This window comes from Dasypus novemcinctus, chromosome 29, assembly GCF_030445035.2.
Source record: "Dasypus novemcinctus isolate mDasNov1 chromosome 29, mDasNov1.1.hap2, whole genome shotgun sequence".
In the NCBI taxonomy this organism is placed as follows: domain Eukaryota; kingdom Metazoa; phylum Chordata; class Mammalia; order Cingulata; family Dasypodidae; genus Dasypus; species Dasypus novemcinctus.
This window is the reverse complement of record NC_080701.1, coordinates 24,193,883-24,211,238: the sequence shown is the minus strand read 5'-3', so window position 1 is coordinate 24,211,238 and position 17,356 is coordinate 24,193,883. Positions and strand designations below refer to the sequence as shown.

The window sequence follows — 17,356 nt, the reverse complement described above, 5'->3', positions numbered from 1 at the left end:
AATATAGCTTAGAGTATAGTTCTCTTTCTGGATACATTTCTGACTGTGTGCCAAGAACTCCCAGGAATTTGAAAAATGCTTTGGGGCAGCTCTTCCAGGACTGGTAGAGTAGTTAGTGCTTTCATGCAAATGTCTATCAATCCATCTGCCTTCATCACAAAGGGAGAGAATGGCCATAAGAGACAGAGCTACGTGTGGGGCATCTTGGTTTTGTTCTTGAAAGGGGCAGGGGGTGGTGGCTGTCATCAAGGTGGGATACTAAGCAAGTCGAATACAAATGGCTCTAACATGATGGCTTAAGGGCAGTCACTCTGAACAGAAACATGCAACCCTCAAGTTAATTTGTCATGCAGCTGGTATCCCACTTCTTACATCCAAGAGTGGCTGCAGGTGATTACTTTGCTATTAGCAAAGTTAATTTGGTGTGTTTCTTACTTTAGGAAGCTTCTGCCTGTCTCATAAGTTTGGAACATGCTGTAGAGGCCTCATGCAGGAAAACACTTGGGCTGTACTTACCCAGAGAGAAAGATCCGGATGACTGCATAAAATATGTCTGGATCTACATAATCTGGAGGAGCAATCAAAATGTGAACTTTACCACAGGCAGAAAAAGCAATTGGTTACATGTGCAGGGACCCTGCTGCTTTCCTGGGGCTGCCTCCTCTATCTGATTCTGTTCGGAGACCTGGAATGGAAGCAGCAGCAGAAGGGGGGTGGAATGTTCTCTTCTGTAGGCCCCCCCCACTGGTGCTGACTGAACTTTTAAACTATCCCAGATGTTGCCCTTTTCTATTTGTAGTACTTCCCTTTTGTACTCCACAACAACCACGAAAAAGAGATCAGGTCCATGTTTAAAATTTTAATATTTTAAACAGACCTGATGCTTCAGAGAATGTGGGAAGTAGAGAGGAGAGGAGCAGAGAGAAAGCCTCACCTCTGCCAAGGCTTTCACAACAGAGGAAAACTCAATGCACCAGGGAACTTCTGTTTCATCAACAGAGACCACAGAGGAGTGTCCCTTCCTGGGGGCTTTTGCACCAGGTCAGATACAAGCTCCTTTAGCTCCCTGTTTAGCTGCATTCCCTAATCCGTGCAGCTCTTTCCTGATTTGTGCCCATTCTTGGGGATACCTTTTCCATTCATTTATTGGCTTATTACCTTTTACGCAATGAAGCACAGCTTCTCATTTGTACTCAACCACTTTTCATCAAATTTTGAAGGTTGTTCCCTTTTCTTCTACGTGGGACCTTCAGAATTCTGTGACCTGGTGTACATTTATCTTATGCAGGCTCCTTTCTATGTCCCTTTGTTTCTGAGAGACTAAGCAACATCTCTTTTAGATGACATAGCCAGGCTCCAGGCTCACTGTCCCCTGCCTGCTCCTTACGGTCTCTGAAACCCACTGGGCGCAGGTGACCCATATCTTCACTCAGCTTCAGGGCTTACTGATGTGCTCTGCTTTTCTCTAACAAAGCCCCTTTGGATCAATGCTGGACGACCACACATCCAGAATCACTGCCGTGTTTTCACGGTATATTATTAGCATGAGTTATGACCATGCTCAGGGAAGAAATGCAGCCAAAGCACTGTTGCCAGGTGAAACAAAACATTTTAGAAGTGTAATCTACTGGTGGATTTAGCTCTACATTTTGGGGGCATGAACACAAAACTCTGTCTCTTTCATGTAATTCCCATCTAAAGCCATGCCATGCATTTCCACTGACTGTCTCATCATCACCTGAAATGTGACATGTCTCAAAGCAAATTCATGATCCTTCCCCTTATTCCTTATCTACTTTAAACACTGACCAACCATTTAAAACCTGGTTCAATCTACCACACGACAGCTCTTTGTCAGAGGCATCATGATGTATTCTCACCAGCGCTGAGATCGTGGATGCACCTTCGACACCTCCTCTGCCTCTGACCCCACCTAGGCTCTGTCAATCCTCATCTTTTCCCATCATGTTTTGTGTTCAAATCTTCTGCTCTCTGTCACTTCTCCACTCCTCTCCCCTCTTCTTGCCTTTGGTGGCAGAGCTGGCAGAATTTAAGCAGATATGTCCCTGCATGAGATCAGGGCTCTTCCTGAGAAAGTAACGTTTAGGCTGAAATCTGACGGAGAAATAGAAGTTAAGCAGGCTGAAGGTGATTAGGAGAGAATGCTTGAAGCAGAGGCAATAGCGGGTATTCAGGCCTTGAAGTGGAAGAAAAAAATGATTCTTTTTAGGAACTGAAAGCAGCTCGTGTGTTTAGTACCATTATGGACTTCTTATGGGGAGTCAAAATGGGAAAAATGAAGTATTGCGATTTGATTTGCCCGTCCACAGTGAGAACGGTGTAAGACTGTAAAGTGGAAGTGGAAGTAGTGTGTGGTCTGTACAACACCTCATGACTTAGGTCACAACACCCAAGGCAGAAGTGTCACTGGTTTTTCCAGCCTTGCTTTGGAAAAAAGTGGTCATTTCTGCTGCATTTTATTGATGACAAGCATGTCACAAGCCAATTGTGATAGTTAAGGCCCACTGCAGCCTTAAAACAAAAGGCAGCATCTACTCTGCCTGGAAAAGAAGTATGGACAGAGGAAGGTTCCAGCGCACAATACTTTTGATAAAGATGGGCTCAGAGAGAAGGAAACATTTAGTAAGCTCCATTCTTGGGAACAGAAGCAGAAGGAAAATGTCAACTGAGCTTCTATTTATCTTCAGAAGGGTGTTAAGAATTATAAACCAGGGGCAATAGTTAAAAACTTGTGTGAGGCCTTAAACCTGGCAGTTTCTAGGACTATACTTGGAATAACTGCATTTTTCTGGTTACCATCGCTGTGAAACAAGCCGCTCCAAATTTGGTGGCATAAAACAACCATGTGTTTATACTCGTGGATTCCGTGGATCAGGAATTGGGACAAGACACAGCAGGAAAGGCTGGTCTTTCCTCCACGATGTTTGGGGCCCTAGCTGGGAAGACTGAGGACAACTTGAAGGCAGAGGTTTAGAAACCCCTGAAGGTTCATTTACTCCCATTCCAGGGTCCAGCTGAAGGACAACACATGGGCTCTCTCTCGCTAAGTGGTTTGGCTTTCTCATGGGATGGAGGCCTGAGAGTCTTTGGATTTCTTACACGATGGGTCCACATAGAAGGTGGAAGATACATTGCCTTTTCCAGCCTTGCCTTGGAAGCCGGGCAGTGTCACTTCTGCTGATTTGTATTGAGTATAAGCATACCACAAGCCCACCTATGTCACAAGCAGGGACACAGACTCAAGTTTGGGATGAGAGGAACGCCATGGTTCCACTGTAGAGGAGCATATGAGGTGAAAGGTATGGTTATGGCCATTTTTGAAGACTACACACTGATACATTCATCTATTAAACTTTAGTGACCTATAGTAAAGCCTTTTAAAAAATTATGTCTGCATGGAAAATTTTGCCTTTGGGGGAAATAAAGGAGACAGCCCTGGGAAAACTGTACTCTGAGGAGAAAAGGAAAAGACTCCAAGCAAAAGAATGGCAAACAAGTTTCAGACCATCCGACCTGCTGCAGAAAATAATCAAGAAAGCACAGGGGTATGATCTGGGCTTAAGAAGAGACTCTGAGTATCAGTGCTAGGGAAGACTGTGAGAGATGCCAGGTGTGCCATCTCATTGCAACATGTGCTGTGACACGGTGAGGAAGGCTTCACAACCCTCCTCCAGTGACCTACTTACGCTCATCTGTATGATCTGAACACAGCTGGGAGGTATCCCTAAAGATCCTGAGTCATAAACTCACTAAGTTTGGGGAGCCCTTGTTTGGCAAGAGACCTACTGAGGTGATCAGGGAGGCTTTAAAATTGAAATTCAGGGAAATGGGAGAAAAAAATGTACCAATAAAATGCACAGGGAAATCGAATGGAAATAATACATAACCTTGGAGCTTCAGATGGATTTATACTGGTGCAGGGCGTCTGTAAGGACAAGTGAAATCTGTCAAGTAAAGCTTGTCATCACTTAGTCTTTTTCTCTCTCTCTCCTATTCTGTTTCCTGTAAACACTCTCTTTTCCAGGATCCCTCATTCTTTCAGAGAAGCAAGATTCCGGGAAACTGATACTTAAAGGGTTTTCCCTTGTTAAGTGATCACACCCACACAAACCGCAGCCTTCTTTAAATACAGAGCCAGAGCAGGTGCATTTGTTTTATTCCTTTGCTAGAGGAAGTTGAAAAGCCTCTCACTTAGGGGAGATGGAATCACCAGCATAAAATGTAAACAACCCCAGGGAGTGTGGGCTACTTAACTGGCCACACCTTTAACCACTCACCCCTGTGATAGCCACAGAAAAGGTACCCTGGAAAGAAAGTCCATTCATTGGCAAGGGCCTAAAGCCCAAGTCAGATATCTTGGGAACCAACCTAGAGAAAAGAGTTAAGGGGCCCTAGAGAGTTTCAAGACAAACTCCATCATCACAATTCTGCCTGCAGTAGTGGGATATTGGGGATGGCACAGGTACAGCCTGTGTTATTGTGTGTCCCCTACCTTCATGCAAGACCTCAGCATGCCAAAGAAATATTGGACCACCAAAGAGAGGAAAAAGGAAACTATCCTAATCTCAAGAGAATGTAAATTAGGACAAAAACTCAGAAAGTACCTCTGCAAGCTGAGAAATCATTCTGTGATAGTATGAACGGTAGCATTTTTACCTTACAACAAAGGTAATCCATCAGGGTCATTCCTTGAAGAAACATATCACTGCCCAGTTAGTATGTACCCAATCTCCAGGTCCTTTTCCCCCCACCAGGGGTCCCGCCCTCTGGGGGGCCGTCAGCCAACAGCTCCTTACCGTGCATTTGTTCCAAGGCTCTGGTCATGTCCTGAATGGAGCATCTGAGCTGCTGCAGAGCAGAGAGCAAGGAGCCCGGGCTGGGCTGGAGGATGGCATTCCGTGCCTGAACCAGTGCCTGGGGTGAGAGGCATTGACTCAGGTTATCAGCATCCATTGTAAGCCCCCAAAATGTGGGGGCCCAGGGGAGGGGCACCTTCTGACTGCCCCACTGTTTAGGAGAGCTCCCTAGTACTCTCTTTTTTTTTTTTTTTTTAGGTATTAGACGTATATTTAAATTCGAAATACACATTTTAGCAGTTGTTTTTCAATAATTAATAACACACAATGTTTTTGTTTGTTTTTTTTGCTTCTTTTTTTAAATTTATTGACTTTGTAATAATATTACATTAAAAATATATATATATGAGGTCCCATTCAACCCCACCACCCCCACTCCACCTCTCCCCCCCAGCAACACTCATTCCCATCATCATGACACATCCATTGCATTTGGTAAGTACATCTTTGGGCACCTCTGCACCTCATGGTCAAGGGTCCACATCATGGCCCATACTCTCCCCCATTCCATCCAGTGGGCCCTGTGAGGATTTACAATGTCTGGTGATTGCCCCTGAAGCACCATCCAGGGCAGCTCCATGTCCCAAAGACGCCTCCACCTCTCATCTCTTAAAGCAAACCCACTGCAGGGCCAGGCTGGGAACCAGGGTCCACCCTCTCTGGTTAGGCTATTCTGGATCATTCTACTGACTGCCCCTTCTTCCATCTCTCAGGGCTCTGAACTTTATTCCATTGCTTCCTTTCTTTGCCTGGACTCATCACACATTATGATCATTTCTACTTTTGCATTTTGAATCAGGGAGCTCTGTCTTACAAAATATCTTATTTAGAGCAGAGCTCAAGGGCCTGTTCCTTCACGAAACTTTCCCTTTACTCATGTGTATTGAGAAGTCTACCACAGGGAAAGGGACTGGGTGAGAGAGAACGCTCCAACTGAGTTCTCATTGAAATAATAATAATTATCAAGTGCTGTGGAGTGGGAAGGTACCTTAATCCCAGGCACTGCTGCCTTTTCCACCAAAACAGTCACCAGTATAAAACCACGCAGACTTTCTCCCCCAGGAAATGAGATGATGATTTCCAGGTTCCTTTGGGAAAGAGAAGTTCAGAGCCTGCACTGTGAATATTCACAGACCACATGTCCCCAACAAGTTAGAGAACTGCATACTGAAATCTGTGAGCAACTTTCTCTTCTCAGTTAAACCCCAGCAATGAACATCTACCTACAGCAATATCTGGAGAAGAAAGAGAACAGGCCAATGCAAGTCCAAGTTCACCTGACCTGAGGAGTTCCAAAGTCTAGCATGACTCTGATGGCCCTAGACTGAGGTGTTTCCCACAGTGGAAGAGCCAGCTGAAGCAGGGATGGGCAGATCTTAGCAACAGGTATAGCGTAGGTCAGTCCTACAACCTTCCCGCCAGGGACCACGGAGTCTTAGAGTCAAAGTGACAACAAGGCAATAACTAATTCCATGCTCCCTCTTTACAGATAAGCAACTATGGCCCAGAGAAATCTAAACAGCTTACCCAAGGTCAAATAGTTGGTTAGGCACACGACCAGGTCCAGGATGGTTTCCTAACTAAGGTCCGTGCCCTTTCTCACCCATTCATTACCTTTTTTACCAAATGCTGAGAAGCTGGAGAACAAAAGACTGTAAAGATCAGTTTTACAGGACCTGCCATCATGTGGATTCAAAGAGAAAAGATGAAGATACAGCCTACACAACCTAAAACGTCACCCTAGAGATCACTGCTGCTTCTCAAGTGTTAAGCATGAGAAGAGTTAAAAACAAAACAAAAAAGAGTCAGGAATTCCATTGTTTCAGCACAGTTACATTAGTGTGGAAAGTGGTGGCTTCACCTTGCCCTTCTCCCATCTCCTGAGCTGTAGCTTTTATACTAAACTCCTTTTTTGAGCTGAGAATGTTTGGTAATGGGAAAGGGGATATCGACCTAGAGGTTAACGCTTCTCTCCAGGGAAAGTGGAGCCTAAAGATTGTTGGACTAGACTCTCTCTACAAGATCTCCAGATGCCTGGAATAACAGGATATTTCCAAAGGATTCTTCTGAAGCTATAGCAACCTCTACTTGCCATAGGGTCTTTCACAAAAGTTCTGATAAGAAAAGAGATCATTTTCAGACTATTAGATTTCAAAGGGCCACAGAGAGTTGATGGATCTTATTTTTCCGGAATTACCTTTTACTTATTTTATTGTGTAGAGATTGGAAAACACAATAAAGAAAATTAATTCCCTAATCTCTGCCAAATGGATACAATTGCTGTTAACTTTTGATTACTTAACTTTCGGCACATTGCCTTCTAGTCTTTTTTCATGCATTTTTGCACCGTTGAATTTCTCATTATACATAAAATTTGGCATGTTTTCTTTTTGTCTTATTGTAAGCTTTTAACATTGGCATGGATCCCAAAGAGAGTAAAGGATTTCTGAGAATTTACCTGATCTCCAGAGGTCTAATCACATTTCAATTTTTGGCAGCCCCAGAGGAAAAGAAAAAGAAAAGAACAATTCAGTTCGTAAATCAGATTTGCCTGCTCAGGTCACATGTACACATGCGTACACACACACTTTCCTTGCAGTATGGATGCACTGTCCACAATTCACAGATTGTGATTCAGTCTGGGCCACTGTATGATAAAAAGTGAGCCCGATCTCAGCTCAAAGAGCAGTCCCAGAACATTTGACTCGAGGCTATCTTGATAAATGTCCTTTTATATTTTTATAATGATCACAAACCCATACTCTATGCCACACTATTCTACTCTTATTCATCATTTAGGACTTGTGGATCAGGTTCCACCCCCTCAAGTTTCTTCCCAATTTTTAAAGCCTTCATTGATGTAATTTCATTGTTTGTCTCACTCTGACCTTTATCACGTACAGTTTTGTACTGTTGCTTAGTCACTTTGGGTATACTTTGCCTTTATTCATTCCATTTCTTCATTGCAACTAGCTTGTTCCTAGGCATATTAAAGATTTCAAAATAATAATTACCAAGAACACCCAGTGCAACCCAGAACTCCATGCCTGTATCTCTGGGGTGGACTTGACTTTACACTCTGACTGAGTAGGAAACCAGCTTTTTGGTTGTTGTATTTTTCACTCTACCCTCCTGGAACAGACATATTTCCTTTCAAACTTCCCCTCTTCTCTTTTTCTCTTTGAGTCAGAATTCCATCTTATTCAATACCCAATGCCTTGAGAAGAATAATATCTGCACATACATTTATTCCTTATTGTCTCCATCAAAATTCTGAGCCAGATTCAGCAACTTTCCATGCAAATATAGGTTCAGAAATTTGGTCATTAAAGCAGAGTTAGTCAAAGATTGTAATTAATAATTGTAGAGCAAAGAGGTCCTTAGAGAGATGAGCTGGCCCCATCTTGCTACTTCCAAGGGGCATATCAATAGGGCCAAAGAACTAAGCTGTGTATTGCATGTTTAATCCTATAGGGGAGAATCCTTTCACCTCCCTGGCATCTGTTGTTCATTCATTCATATTCACTTCTTAATTCTTTCACCATACAATGACCACTTATTGATGTCCTTGCCCCTAACTTGATGTGAAAGGAGGACATATATTAAGGATCATTTAAAAGAATTTTTTTGGAAAGGATGGATGAGTCTGATTATACAGGAGCTTGAAGGTTAGGTTAAAAAAAAATTCAGATTTGATGTGCAAGTTAGTGAGAAAAAGTGGTCTGGGCCAATATAATTAGAGTGAGTTGACAGGGATATTTTTGGGTCTCTAATTTTTGAACTTGTGTTCAAGTTTACCCCTTTCCTTGGAACCTTCAAGAAAACAATATCTATGAGCATCTGTGATCACAGAGTAGCTGAAAATGCTGGACCTTCTCCCATGGGGGAAGCAAAAGTTAAAAGGCTATCTCCTAAGGAGTCTCAGTCTGTTCATTTATTTTTTTGGTATATTTTTTATTTATTTTTAAAACCTACTTAGTCTACATAAAATGTTACATAAAAAAATGTAAGGGATCCCCAAATGTCCCACTCCCTACACCTCCCAATTTCCACACATTAACAACTGATTGCATTAGTGTGGTACATTCACTGCAATTGATGAACACATTTTGGAGCATTGCCACTAAGCAGGGATTATAGTTTCCATTGTGGTTTACACTCTCTCCCACCCCATTCTGTAGGTTACAGCAGGAGATATAATGGCCTGTATCTGTCATTGCAATGTCATGCAGGACAACTCCAAGTCCTGAAATTGCCCCTGTAGTGTATCTCTTTGCCCCTCTCCCTCACTTCAACACTCTCCGTCTGTGCAGCTCCAAAGCCCCCGACCCGTACTGTACTTACCCTTCCGGGTCTCTTTTAGTCCAGTTTGTCAGCACCAAATCTGAGTGCACCAGGATGGGAGGGAGCCCCAAGTTCCTGGAGACTTCAACAAAGGGAAGGGCAAGGCTTCTTGGCAGGACCTTAGGGGTATAAACCCAGACAATTAGCATATTGTAGAAAGAATACAGTGGAGGAAGTGAGGACGAAACTTGAATTATCTGAGTGGTCTGGGCACACAAACGTCACACTTACCTTGTCTGTCAACAGTCCTGTGGAAATACTGCATATGAGTAAAAACTGCGATATGCATAAAAATTATTAAATTGAAATTCATACATAATAGAACCTCTAAACACTGCCTACGTAAGGCAAAAAAATCCTTTAAACAGAGGGGAAAATAAAATATATATATGTGTGTATGTAGGTAAGTACACACATATGTGCATAAAACTTAGTATTTGTAGGTATATGTTTATATATGTGTATGTATATATATATGTGTATATATATATTTATATCAATAGATAAATATGAACACATGAGCCACCTATCTTTCAGGGAGGCCAAAATGCCCTAGAGGGGAATGGGAGCTAGATCGCTCCATCTTGTATGGAAAAAGGCTCTGTCAGTCAATTCACACCCTCAATAACTTCAGGCAAGTCACTTCAAGTCACACCCTCCTCAACCCCTGAATTCTCTGAGGACCTCTCTGCTGAGCTTTATTTGCCCACAAGTTCAGAAAAGCTACTCACACCCGTGGGTGTCTCCATCCCTGGAAAAGCCAAAGTAGTCTAGAGCCATAAAAATATTCTTATGCTCCCCATCCCCTATTTCTTCTTTTCATTTTTCTTAAAGGTAGACGTAACTATTAAAGAAGACTTTCTTCTGCCTTTGTTTTCCATCAGATTCTTGAATAAGCTTGCAGCATGACCCTTTCCTAGGTAGAAGACTATAAAGAACTTTCAAGAATTTTGAAATTCAAACTAAGGTAACTTCTTCTCAGGAGGTGGAGGGTGGGGAAGGCAATGGAGAAACCAAGTGCCTAGTTAGCTGGAAAGTCGAGGATGGAGAAAAGAAGAAAGTTAAGAGATAAACCAAGGCAGGGAGAGGGCTCACTGGTACCTGGGAGGACAGGGACATGCCAAAGTTAGATTTCCTTCACTGACACCCTCTCCACTACCCCTTCTCCTCCAGTTTAGAATGGTGGTTTGGGAAGCTGATGGGACTTGGAGACACTTTGGTATGCTTTCTTGTGGATTTAATATCACACTTTCCCGCAGCAGATGTGATAGTTTGTTTTTTTTAATGAAAAGTGCAGTCATATAAAAAGTGTAAAGAAGCTGTACACTTTCCTTTTCTCTCAGTCTCCTGTGATAATCCAAGAGAGACAAAAAAACAGAACAACCAGGCAAACAACAGAGGCATGGTCTGCTTATCAAGCCATGGAATACTAGAACAAGAATAACTCCCTGATTCTGGAAAAGGGACATTTATAAGAAATGAATGGAGCAGTGATTCACAGTCTGGATAGTGGAGTTCTGGGATTTGATACCCCAAAATCTGGACCAGATAAAAACGAGAAGAGCTTTGTGTGAATTATTCATAAACAGACCTACAATTGGTTAGGCAGTAAACAATATTAAAAAATAAGGATTAGTGATATAAATACCGATGTCTCCCTCACGGGAAAGAAGGCTACGCTAATGAAATCAGATCTGGGCTGTGGCCCTGGCTCTTCCACTAACTTGCTATATGACCTTGATCAAGTAATTTAAATTCTGTGGTCCTCAGTTGTCTATAAAATGTGAACAGGGTAGCCCTATTTACTTTATGGAGTTGTGAAAAATCAACCAAGACAACTGATATGAATGGGAATACAAAGTACTGTAAAATGTAAGTTAGATTAAGTTTCTTGTAAGTTATCAGAACCTGCATTTCCAATGAGGCTCTTCAAACATTCTTGGAAGTGGGTGAGAAAATAGATTCAGAAGGATAATAAAAGGGAGAAATGACTCCTAGTTTCAAAGGAAATGAGCTTCCTAATCAGGAAAAAAAATGTCTTTCATTTACACGGGCCCTTCACCCTTTCTGTAACCAACATACAAATCAAAGAACAAGAATGGGCCCCTTTGCTAGGACCAAACAAAGGACAGATTCCAGGTGCAGGGGACCTGCTAGGGATGTGGCTGGCGCTGGTTTGGACCTTACCTGTGAGGCTTGTGTCTCTCCTTCCTGCCAGACGTATCCCATGGTGATAAAGCTCAGGATCAGGTGGGCCAGGCGTTGTTCGCGGTAATCCTTTAGGAGCTGACAGTTTAGGAGGGGCATCTGTTCAAGACAAGTTTCAAAGTTTATCAAATGAGATAATGAGAGAGGTAAGTTTAGGAGTGCATCTGTTCAAAACAAGTTCCAAAGATTATCAATTGAGATAATGGGAGTGATAAGTATAGGAGTGACGTCTGTTCAAACAAGTTTCAAAGATAATCAAGTGAGATAAGTGTGATGATTAACTTCAGAGGTCAATTTGGTTAGATGATGGTATCCAGTTGTTTGGTCAAGCAAGTACCGTCCTGATTGTTACTATGAGGGTAATTCATAGATGGATTTGCATCTAGAGTCAGTTGATTGCATCTGCAGTTGGGCAGGTTGTGTCTATAATCAACAAAGCAATGAGAGAATGAGAGAAGTCTCCTCATCTAGTCAGGTGGAGATCTTAAAGCAAGAACAGAATTTCGGAAATCAGAATGGAGAATCCCTGTCCCTACTGACCAGTTCCTCCTGGTGAGTTCAACCTCACCTTCACTGGAGTTTCCAACTTGTGGCCTGCCCTATTGAATTTGTCCTTGCCAATCCCCAAGATCATGTGAGCTAATTCCTATAATAAATCTCTCAGTATTTACACACATTCGACACTGACTTGTTAATATTTACATACATTCACATGTACACATACAACATTTTTCATGTGCATATGTTTATATTTCTAGAAAACCGTGACTGTGTGGATGGGGGTTCGATGACTGGAGGGTCACCTGGGGGTAAGGGAAACAGTTGTATTTCTGTGAAGGACCTGAGAGTCTTCACAGACACCCACTCATTTCTAGATGCTAGGACATCGATGTAAAGGAGGTGGCCCATATGATAATGTTCAAGAAGCACCTAAGTGCCCCTCCAGACTACCAGGTCCCCAAACTGCCCCCATGGCTGCACTGGACATTGGTACTCACTGAAACTACTGCCTGCGTGGAGTGTTGTCGAATAACCAATGCCCAAGATGGAGATCATTTGTTTCAGAGGGTTCTCCCATGACAAATTTCTCCACCCTATCTTACCAAAGCATTTCTTCTTGCTTGGTATCACGTAAGCTTAGTAATAACCCTGTCATGTGGGTGTTACTATGGCCATTTAATAGATAAGTAAAACGAGGTTCAATTGAGACAGGAATTTCACCACATCCTGACAGGGAATTTGCTGAGGTGGGTTGCGCCCTTCTTTAAACACTGCCAGACACTGCTAGGTCTTCACCTCTCCACGCCTTATTTCCTTGTTGTCAAAATGAAAATGGATATAACCAGCTCATCATTGCTAAATTTAAACATGATATCGTCATTAAAAGCAACACCCTGTACAGGAGTTAGTCATTATGGGAGCTCCTGCCAAAACGATTATCACCAGTTTCCCAGTTTTGCCCCTAGGCTCCCTGCCTATATTGGTTGACACCAGGCGATCTCTGAACTCCAGCTTCCAAACAACCGTCCCCTCTACTCCTTCCTCAGCTCTAGACACCTGATCTAAACCTGCCCAGGTGCCTCCCCCTGGGTGACGTCTTTGGTCTCTCTTTAAGGTCCAGGGGCCGCCAAATGGGGCGCAGATCTGTCCAGGTGAGGACACTTGGCGCTTAAGCATCAGCCTCCGCGTCGGAGTCCTTCTTCTGTTGTCCACCAGGGGGCAGCCGTTCTGCATCTGTCCACAGGGCTCCAGCCTGTCTGTCTCCTTTCAGAACTGAGTTCTCAGAGCTGCAAACTTAATGTGCCCCAGAATCGTGCTTGTGTGTGTGTGTGTGTGTTTGTATGTGTGTGTGGTGGGGGTAGGGGAGTATTGAGAGGTTGCGTTTTAACAGGAACCAACCTGCTAAGTATAATGGTAGTTTTTTATTAAGGACTTACTACAAGGCTTTTATTTTTCTAGACAGGATGCTAAAACTTTCCCATGCATGACGCTATTCCGTCTTCCTGAAAATCCAGAGGGCAAAACTGAGACTCAGATTGGTTACCTGATATTTGCCAGGGTCACAGAGCAGGGAGACCTGAGCAGGGACTTACTTCAGGTCTGGAGACCAAGTCCTGTTCTCTCCTTAAATTAGCTCTATTGATAGAAATATGCAAGCCACATGTGTACTTTTTCATATTTTAGTAGCCCCATGTAAAAAGTAAAAAGAAACAGGTGAAATTAATTTTAATAATGTAATCTATTTAAACGAATATATCCAAAATATTATCAACATGCCATCAATACAAAAATGTTGAGATATTTTATGATCCTTTCCCATGTGGCTTCCAAATTCAGTATTTTATATCTTAAGTTTCCCTGCGAAGGGGACTTGGCCCAATGGATAGGGCATCCGCCTACCACATGGGAGGTCCCCAAGCCTCCTTGACCTGTGTGGAGCTGGCTCATGCGCAGTGCTGATGCATGCAGGGAATGCCCATAGGGGAGCCCCACGCGCAAGGAGTGCGCCCCGTAAGGAGAGCCGCCCAGCAGGAAAGAAAGTGCAGCCTGCCTAGGAATGGCACTGCACACACGGAGAGCTGATCCAACAAGATGACGCAACAAAAAGAGAAACACAGATTCCCACTGCGGCTGATAAGGATAGAAGCCGTCACAGAAGAACACACAGCAAATAGACACAGAGAGCAGACAACTGGGGAGAGGAGGGGAAGAGAAATAAATCTTTAAAAATAAAATTTTCCTAGTCTCAGTTCAAGTACTGCACTCAAGTGGCTACTGGCTACCTTAAGGTAAAGGAGTAAGCGTCACAGTGGGAATGTTCCTTTGGTTAGAGAGAAAGGTTTTTCTGAAACTTTCTTGTATGTTCCAGAATCCCTGAACTCTCTCCTCCAAGCAAACCTATAGGCAATAAAAAACAAGCAAAAGGATAACAGGAAACCTTTGTCCTGGAACTTTTTCTTCCTATAAAAACATGCAACAGTTAGGGAGAGAATGAGTCATAAACTAAATATGCCCCTTGATTTAGGTAATCTACTTGAATTCATATTTTTGATTTATTATACATCATAGGTGGAAAAGGAGTACTTTATAGAAACGGTTTAGTTTAATTTCAGCTTAACATAAAATAGTTTTCTTTTTGACATATTTCCTAATTTTCTTAATGTTATTGTAGTTTCCCTTAATGCAAACACGAAGGAGATTGCACTGAGGGTACTGTAATGCAAGATCAAGAGTCAGTATTTCCATGATTTGTCCTCAATAAACCTGTGAGCTTCTGGAGAAGAAGCATGATGTCTTTTAAAATATATATATATATATTTAAAATTATAAAAGTAATAGAAGTTTTTGTAAAATATATCAAATACAGATATATGCATAAAGTAAGAAGCCTGAATATTGCTCCCCTGAAGTAATTGTCATTAAAAGTTCAGTGTCTCAGCTTCTAGATCTCTCTCTTCCTCAGTTTCTCTCTCTGTATTTATACATGTATATGTTTAAATAAATATCTGCATATTTTAAACAATTATGGAATCACAGTATATATACACTGTTATTCGTTTTTCTCTTTTCATTAAACAATATAGCAAGCATATATATAGTAAAGAGAGAAAGATACGTGTATACACATATTGTCATTTAATCGCTGCATAATCACAGATCTATTAATGATTATTTAGGGAATTATATTTTTTTCTTTTCCTTTTTGTTTTACTATTATATTGCTATAAAACACATACTTGCTTAATCACCTTGCCCTTTTGAGCTAGTATTTCTGCAAGATAAATTTGTAAAAGTGGAATTGCTGGATCAAAATATATGCATATTTGGTTTTCATGAATATTGTCAAATTTCTTGCCAGAAAGGTACCACATTGTTCTCCTGTTCTCAGTCTTTGAGTGTTAGCTCTTTCACCTCTTGACTAACACTATGGTAGTGGCTTTTTTTGGTAATTTTTTGCCAATCTGACTTCATTATTTTAAGTTAATTTTTGTTTTTATTCTTGAGATCCAGCATTTTTGCATGTTTGATTTCAATTCAAAGATCTCTTTCTGTAACTTGCCTATTCAGATCCTTTGTCCAACTTTTCCAATTGATCGCTCATCTTGTTGGTTTGGTAGAACAGATTTTGGATTATGGATCTTGATTTTTGTCTGACATATATGCTCCAAATTAGTTCCCTAATTTATCATTTGCTTTTCTATAATTCATTTTGAACATTATTTAAAGTATTGTTTATGTTGTAGTTAGACACACTGCATAGGTGTATTCTTAGAGAATTATTATTATTAATGCTTTTTTCACAAATACAAATTGATTAACCACATTGCATTTCTAAGCTAAGTTGTTCTGAAATGTGGATGATTTGGGGCATGTAAACACATAATCATTTGTCCCTTTTGATAGGGTTATTATCAACTCATTTTAGTGTAGATGAGATGAGACTAAAGACATAAGTACTAATTAGTGGGTTTCCAGCACAATGGAAAAACTTTCTACTGATTGTTCACTTATCTTCCTTGATGGTATTCAACTACCATTTTGACAGTTTCTGGACTCTGAAAGGTTGGGAGAACAAGGCAAGTATGTAGTTTTTTCTTTTTAAAGGAAAAACGAGCAGATTCTCAGAAAGGATGTGAACATTTCTTTAGAATCTAGAACATGATGCAGAAGTACATGTTTGCACTATATTTTCCACTGTACAGTTTTAGTGCATTTCATCATTTTTATTTATTGAAATTATTTTGTGGATTATATCATACACACATATTTATATGCATGCAATTTCTATTTATGGCTTAAAAATTATAAATAAACCAACACTTATTTACCTATCACCCAGCTTAAGAAATCGCACTTTACCAAAACCCTTTGCAGCCCTCTGGGTGCCTCTCACTGAGTTGGTTTCCTGCTATTTGCTTGTGTAGTTCCTTGCTCTTTATATATCATTTAAAATTCACGTATATATCAACACTAAATATATTATTTAGTTTGCATGATTTTAAATTTTATATAGAGGCATACTGCATATATTATGTTTGTGAGTTGCTGTTCTCCTTCAACACTGGAGTTTTGTGATTCAACCACATTCTTGCATGCAGCTGCAATGCATTCATTTTCACAGCTGCCTCATGGTTTTTTTTTTTGCTGTGGTAAACAATGTTTTCACACAAAAATCACACCTAGTACTTAGAGAGGGTGGGGTCTGTGCTCCCCGGTTTGCAAGGAACCTGGCTGCCATCCAGATGCTAGAGAGGGTGGGGCAGACCCCCCAGGGTTCAAGGAGAGCGCGGCTGCGTGCAAGCACTAGGTAGGATGGGGCGCCTGATCCATTAGGCACAGAGGATACAACATCTATGTATAGAGGACTCTCAGACTTTGAAATCAAGTGGAGTTTGCCCTGCTGAGTATTGGAAATTGTCTGGCACCCATGCCCTAATTTTCCTTCTAATTCCTCCCTTCTGGAATGAGATCTATTCTATACTTAGCCTTCCATTGTATACTGGAAGTAGATAACTCATTCTCAAGATTTCTCGGGTCCACAGACAGAGGAGAATTTTGCCCCCTAACAGACCACAACCATAACCGATTTTGATTTGTACCTAACATTGTTTCTGAAATGACTTGAAGCTTTTGAGATTTGTGAAGGAATGAATGTATTTTGCACGTAGAAAGGACATGCCTCTTTGGAGTTCAGAGGGTGAGATATGGCGGTTTGGAGCTCTGTGTACTTCAGAGAAACATGTTCTTAAACTTAATCCATTCCTGTGAGTATGAACCCATTGTACATAGGACCTTTTGAGGAGGATAGACCCTTTGATAAGGATGGCTCTTAATCCTTTTACTGGACCTTTATAAGTAGGATGAAAATCAGACAAATAGAGAGAAAGCCACAAAGGCAGCAGACTGAAGCTGAAAGTCAATGGACC

At 41.5% G+C, this 17,356-nt stretch overlaps 1 protein-coding gene and 1 long non-coding RNA gene across 3 annotated transcripts in view; one reads left to right on the top strand and one right to left on the bottom strand.

Moving 5' to 3' along the window:
* IDO2 (indoleamine 2,3-dioxygenase 2) overlaps nucleotides 1–17,356 on the bottom strand; it is a 54,533-nt gene that overhangs the window by 11,594 nt on the left and 25,583 nt on the right. For both annotated transcript variants that reach the window (XM_004468687.5, XM_004468690.5), the window contains 6 exons: nucleotides 11,409–11,528; nucleotides 9,222–9,340; nucleotides 7,336–7,350; nucleotides 5,866–5,965; nucleotides 4,818–4,935; nucleotides 517–568 (listed from right to left, as the gene is read on the bottom strand). In XM_004468687.5, the coding sequence (XP_004468744.2) occupies nucleotides 517–568; nucleotides 4,818–4,935; nucleotides 5,866–5,965; nucleotides 7,336–7,350; nucleotides 9,222–9,340; nucleotides 11,409–11,528 (524 nt within the window). The remainder of the gene's footprint in view (nucleotides 1–516; nucleotides 569–4,817; nucleotides 4,936–5,865; nucleotides 5,966–7,335; nucleotides 7,351–9,221; nucleotides 9,341–11,408; nucleotides 11,529–17,356) is intronic.
* Nucleotides 1–17,356, top strand: part of LOC131276579 (uncharacterized) — a 69,978-nt gene that overhangs the window by 29,951 nt on the left and 22,671 nt on the right. The gene's annotated exons all lie outside the window — the stretch shown is intronic.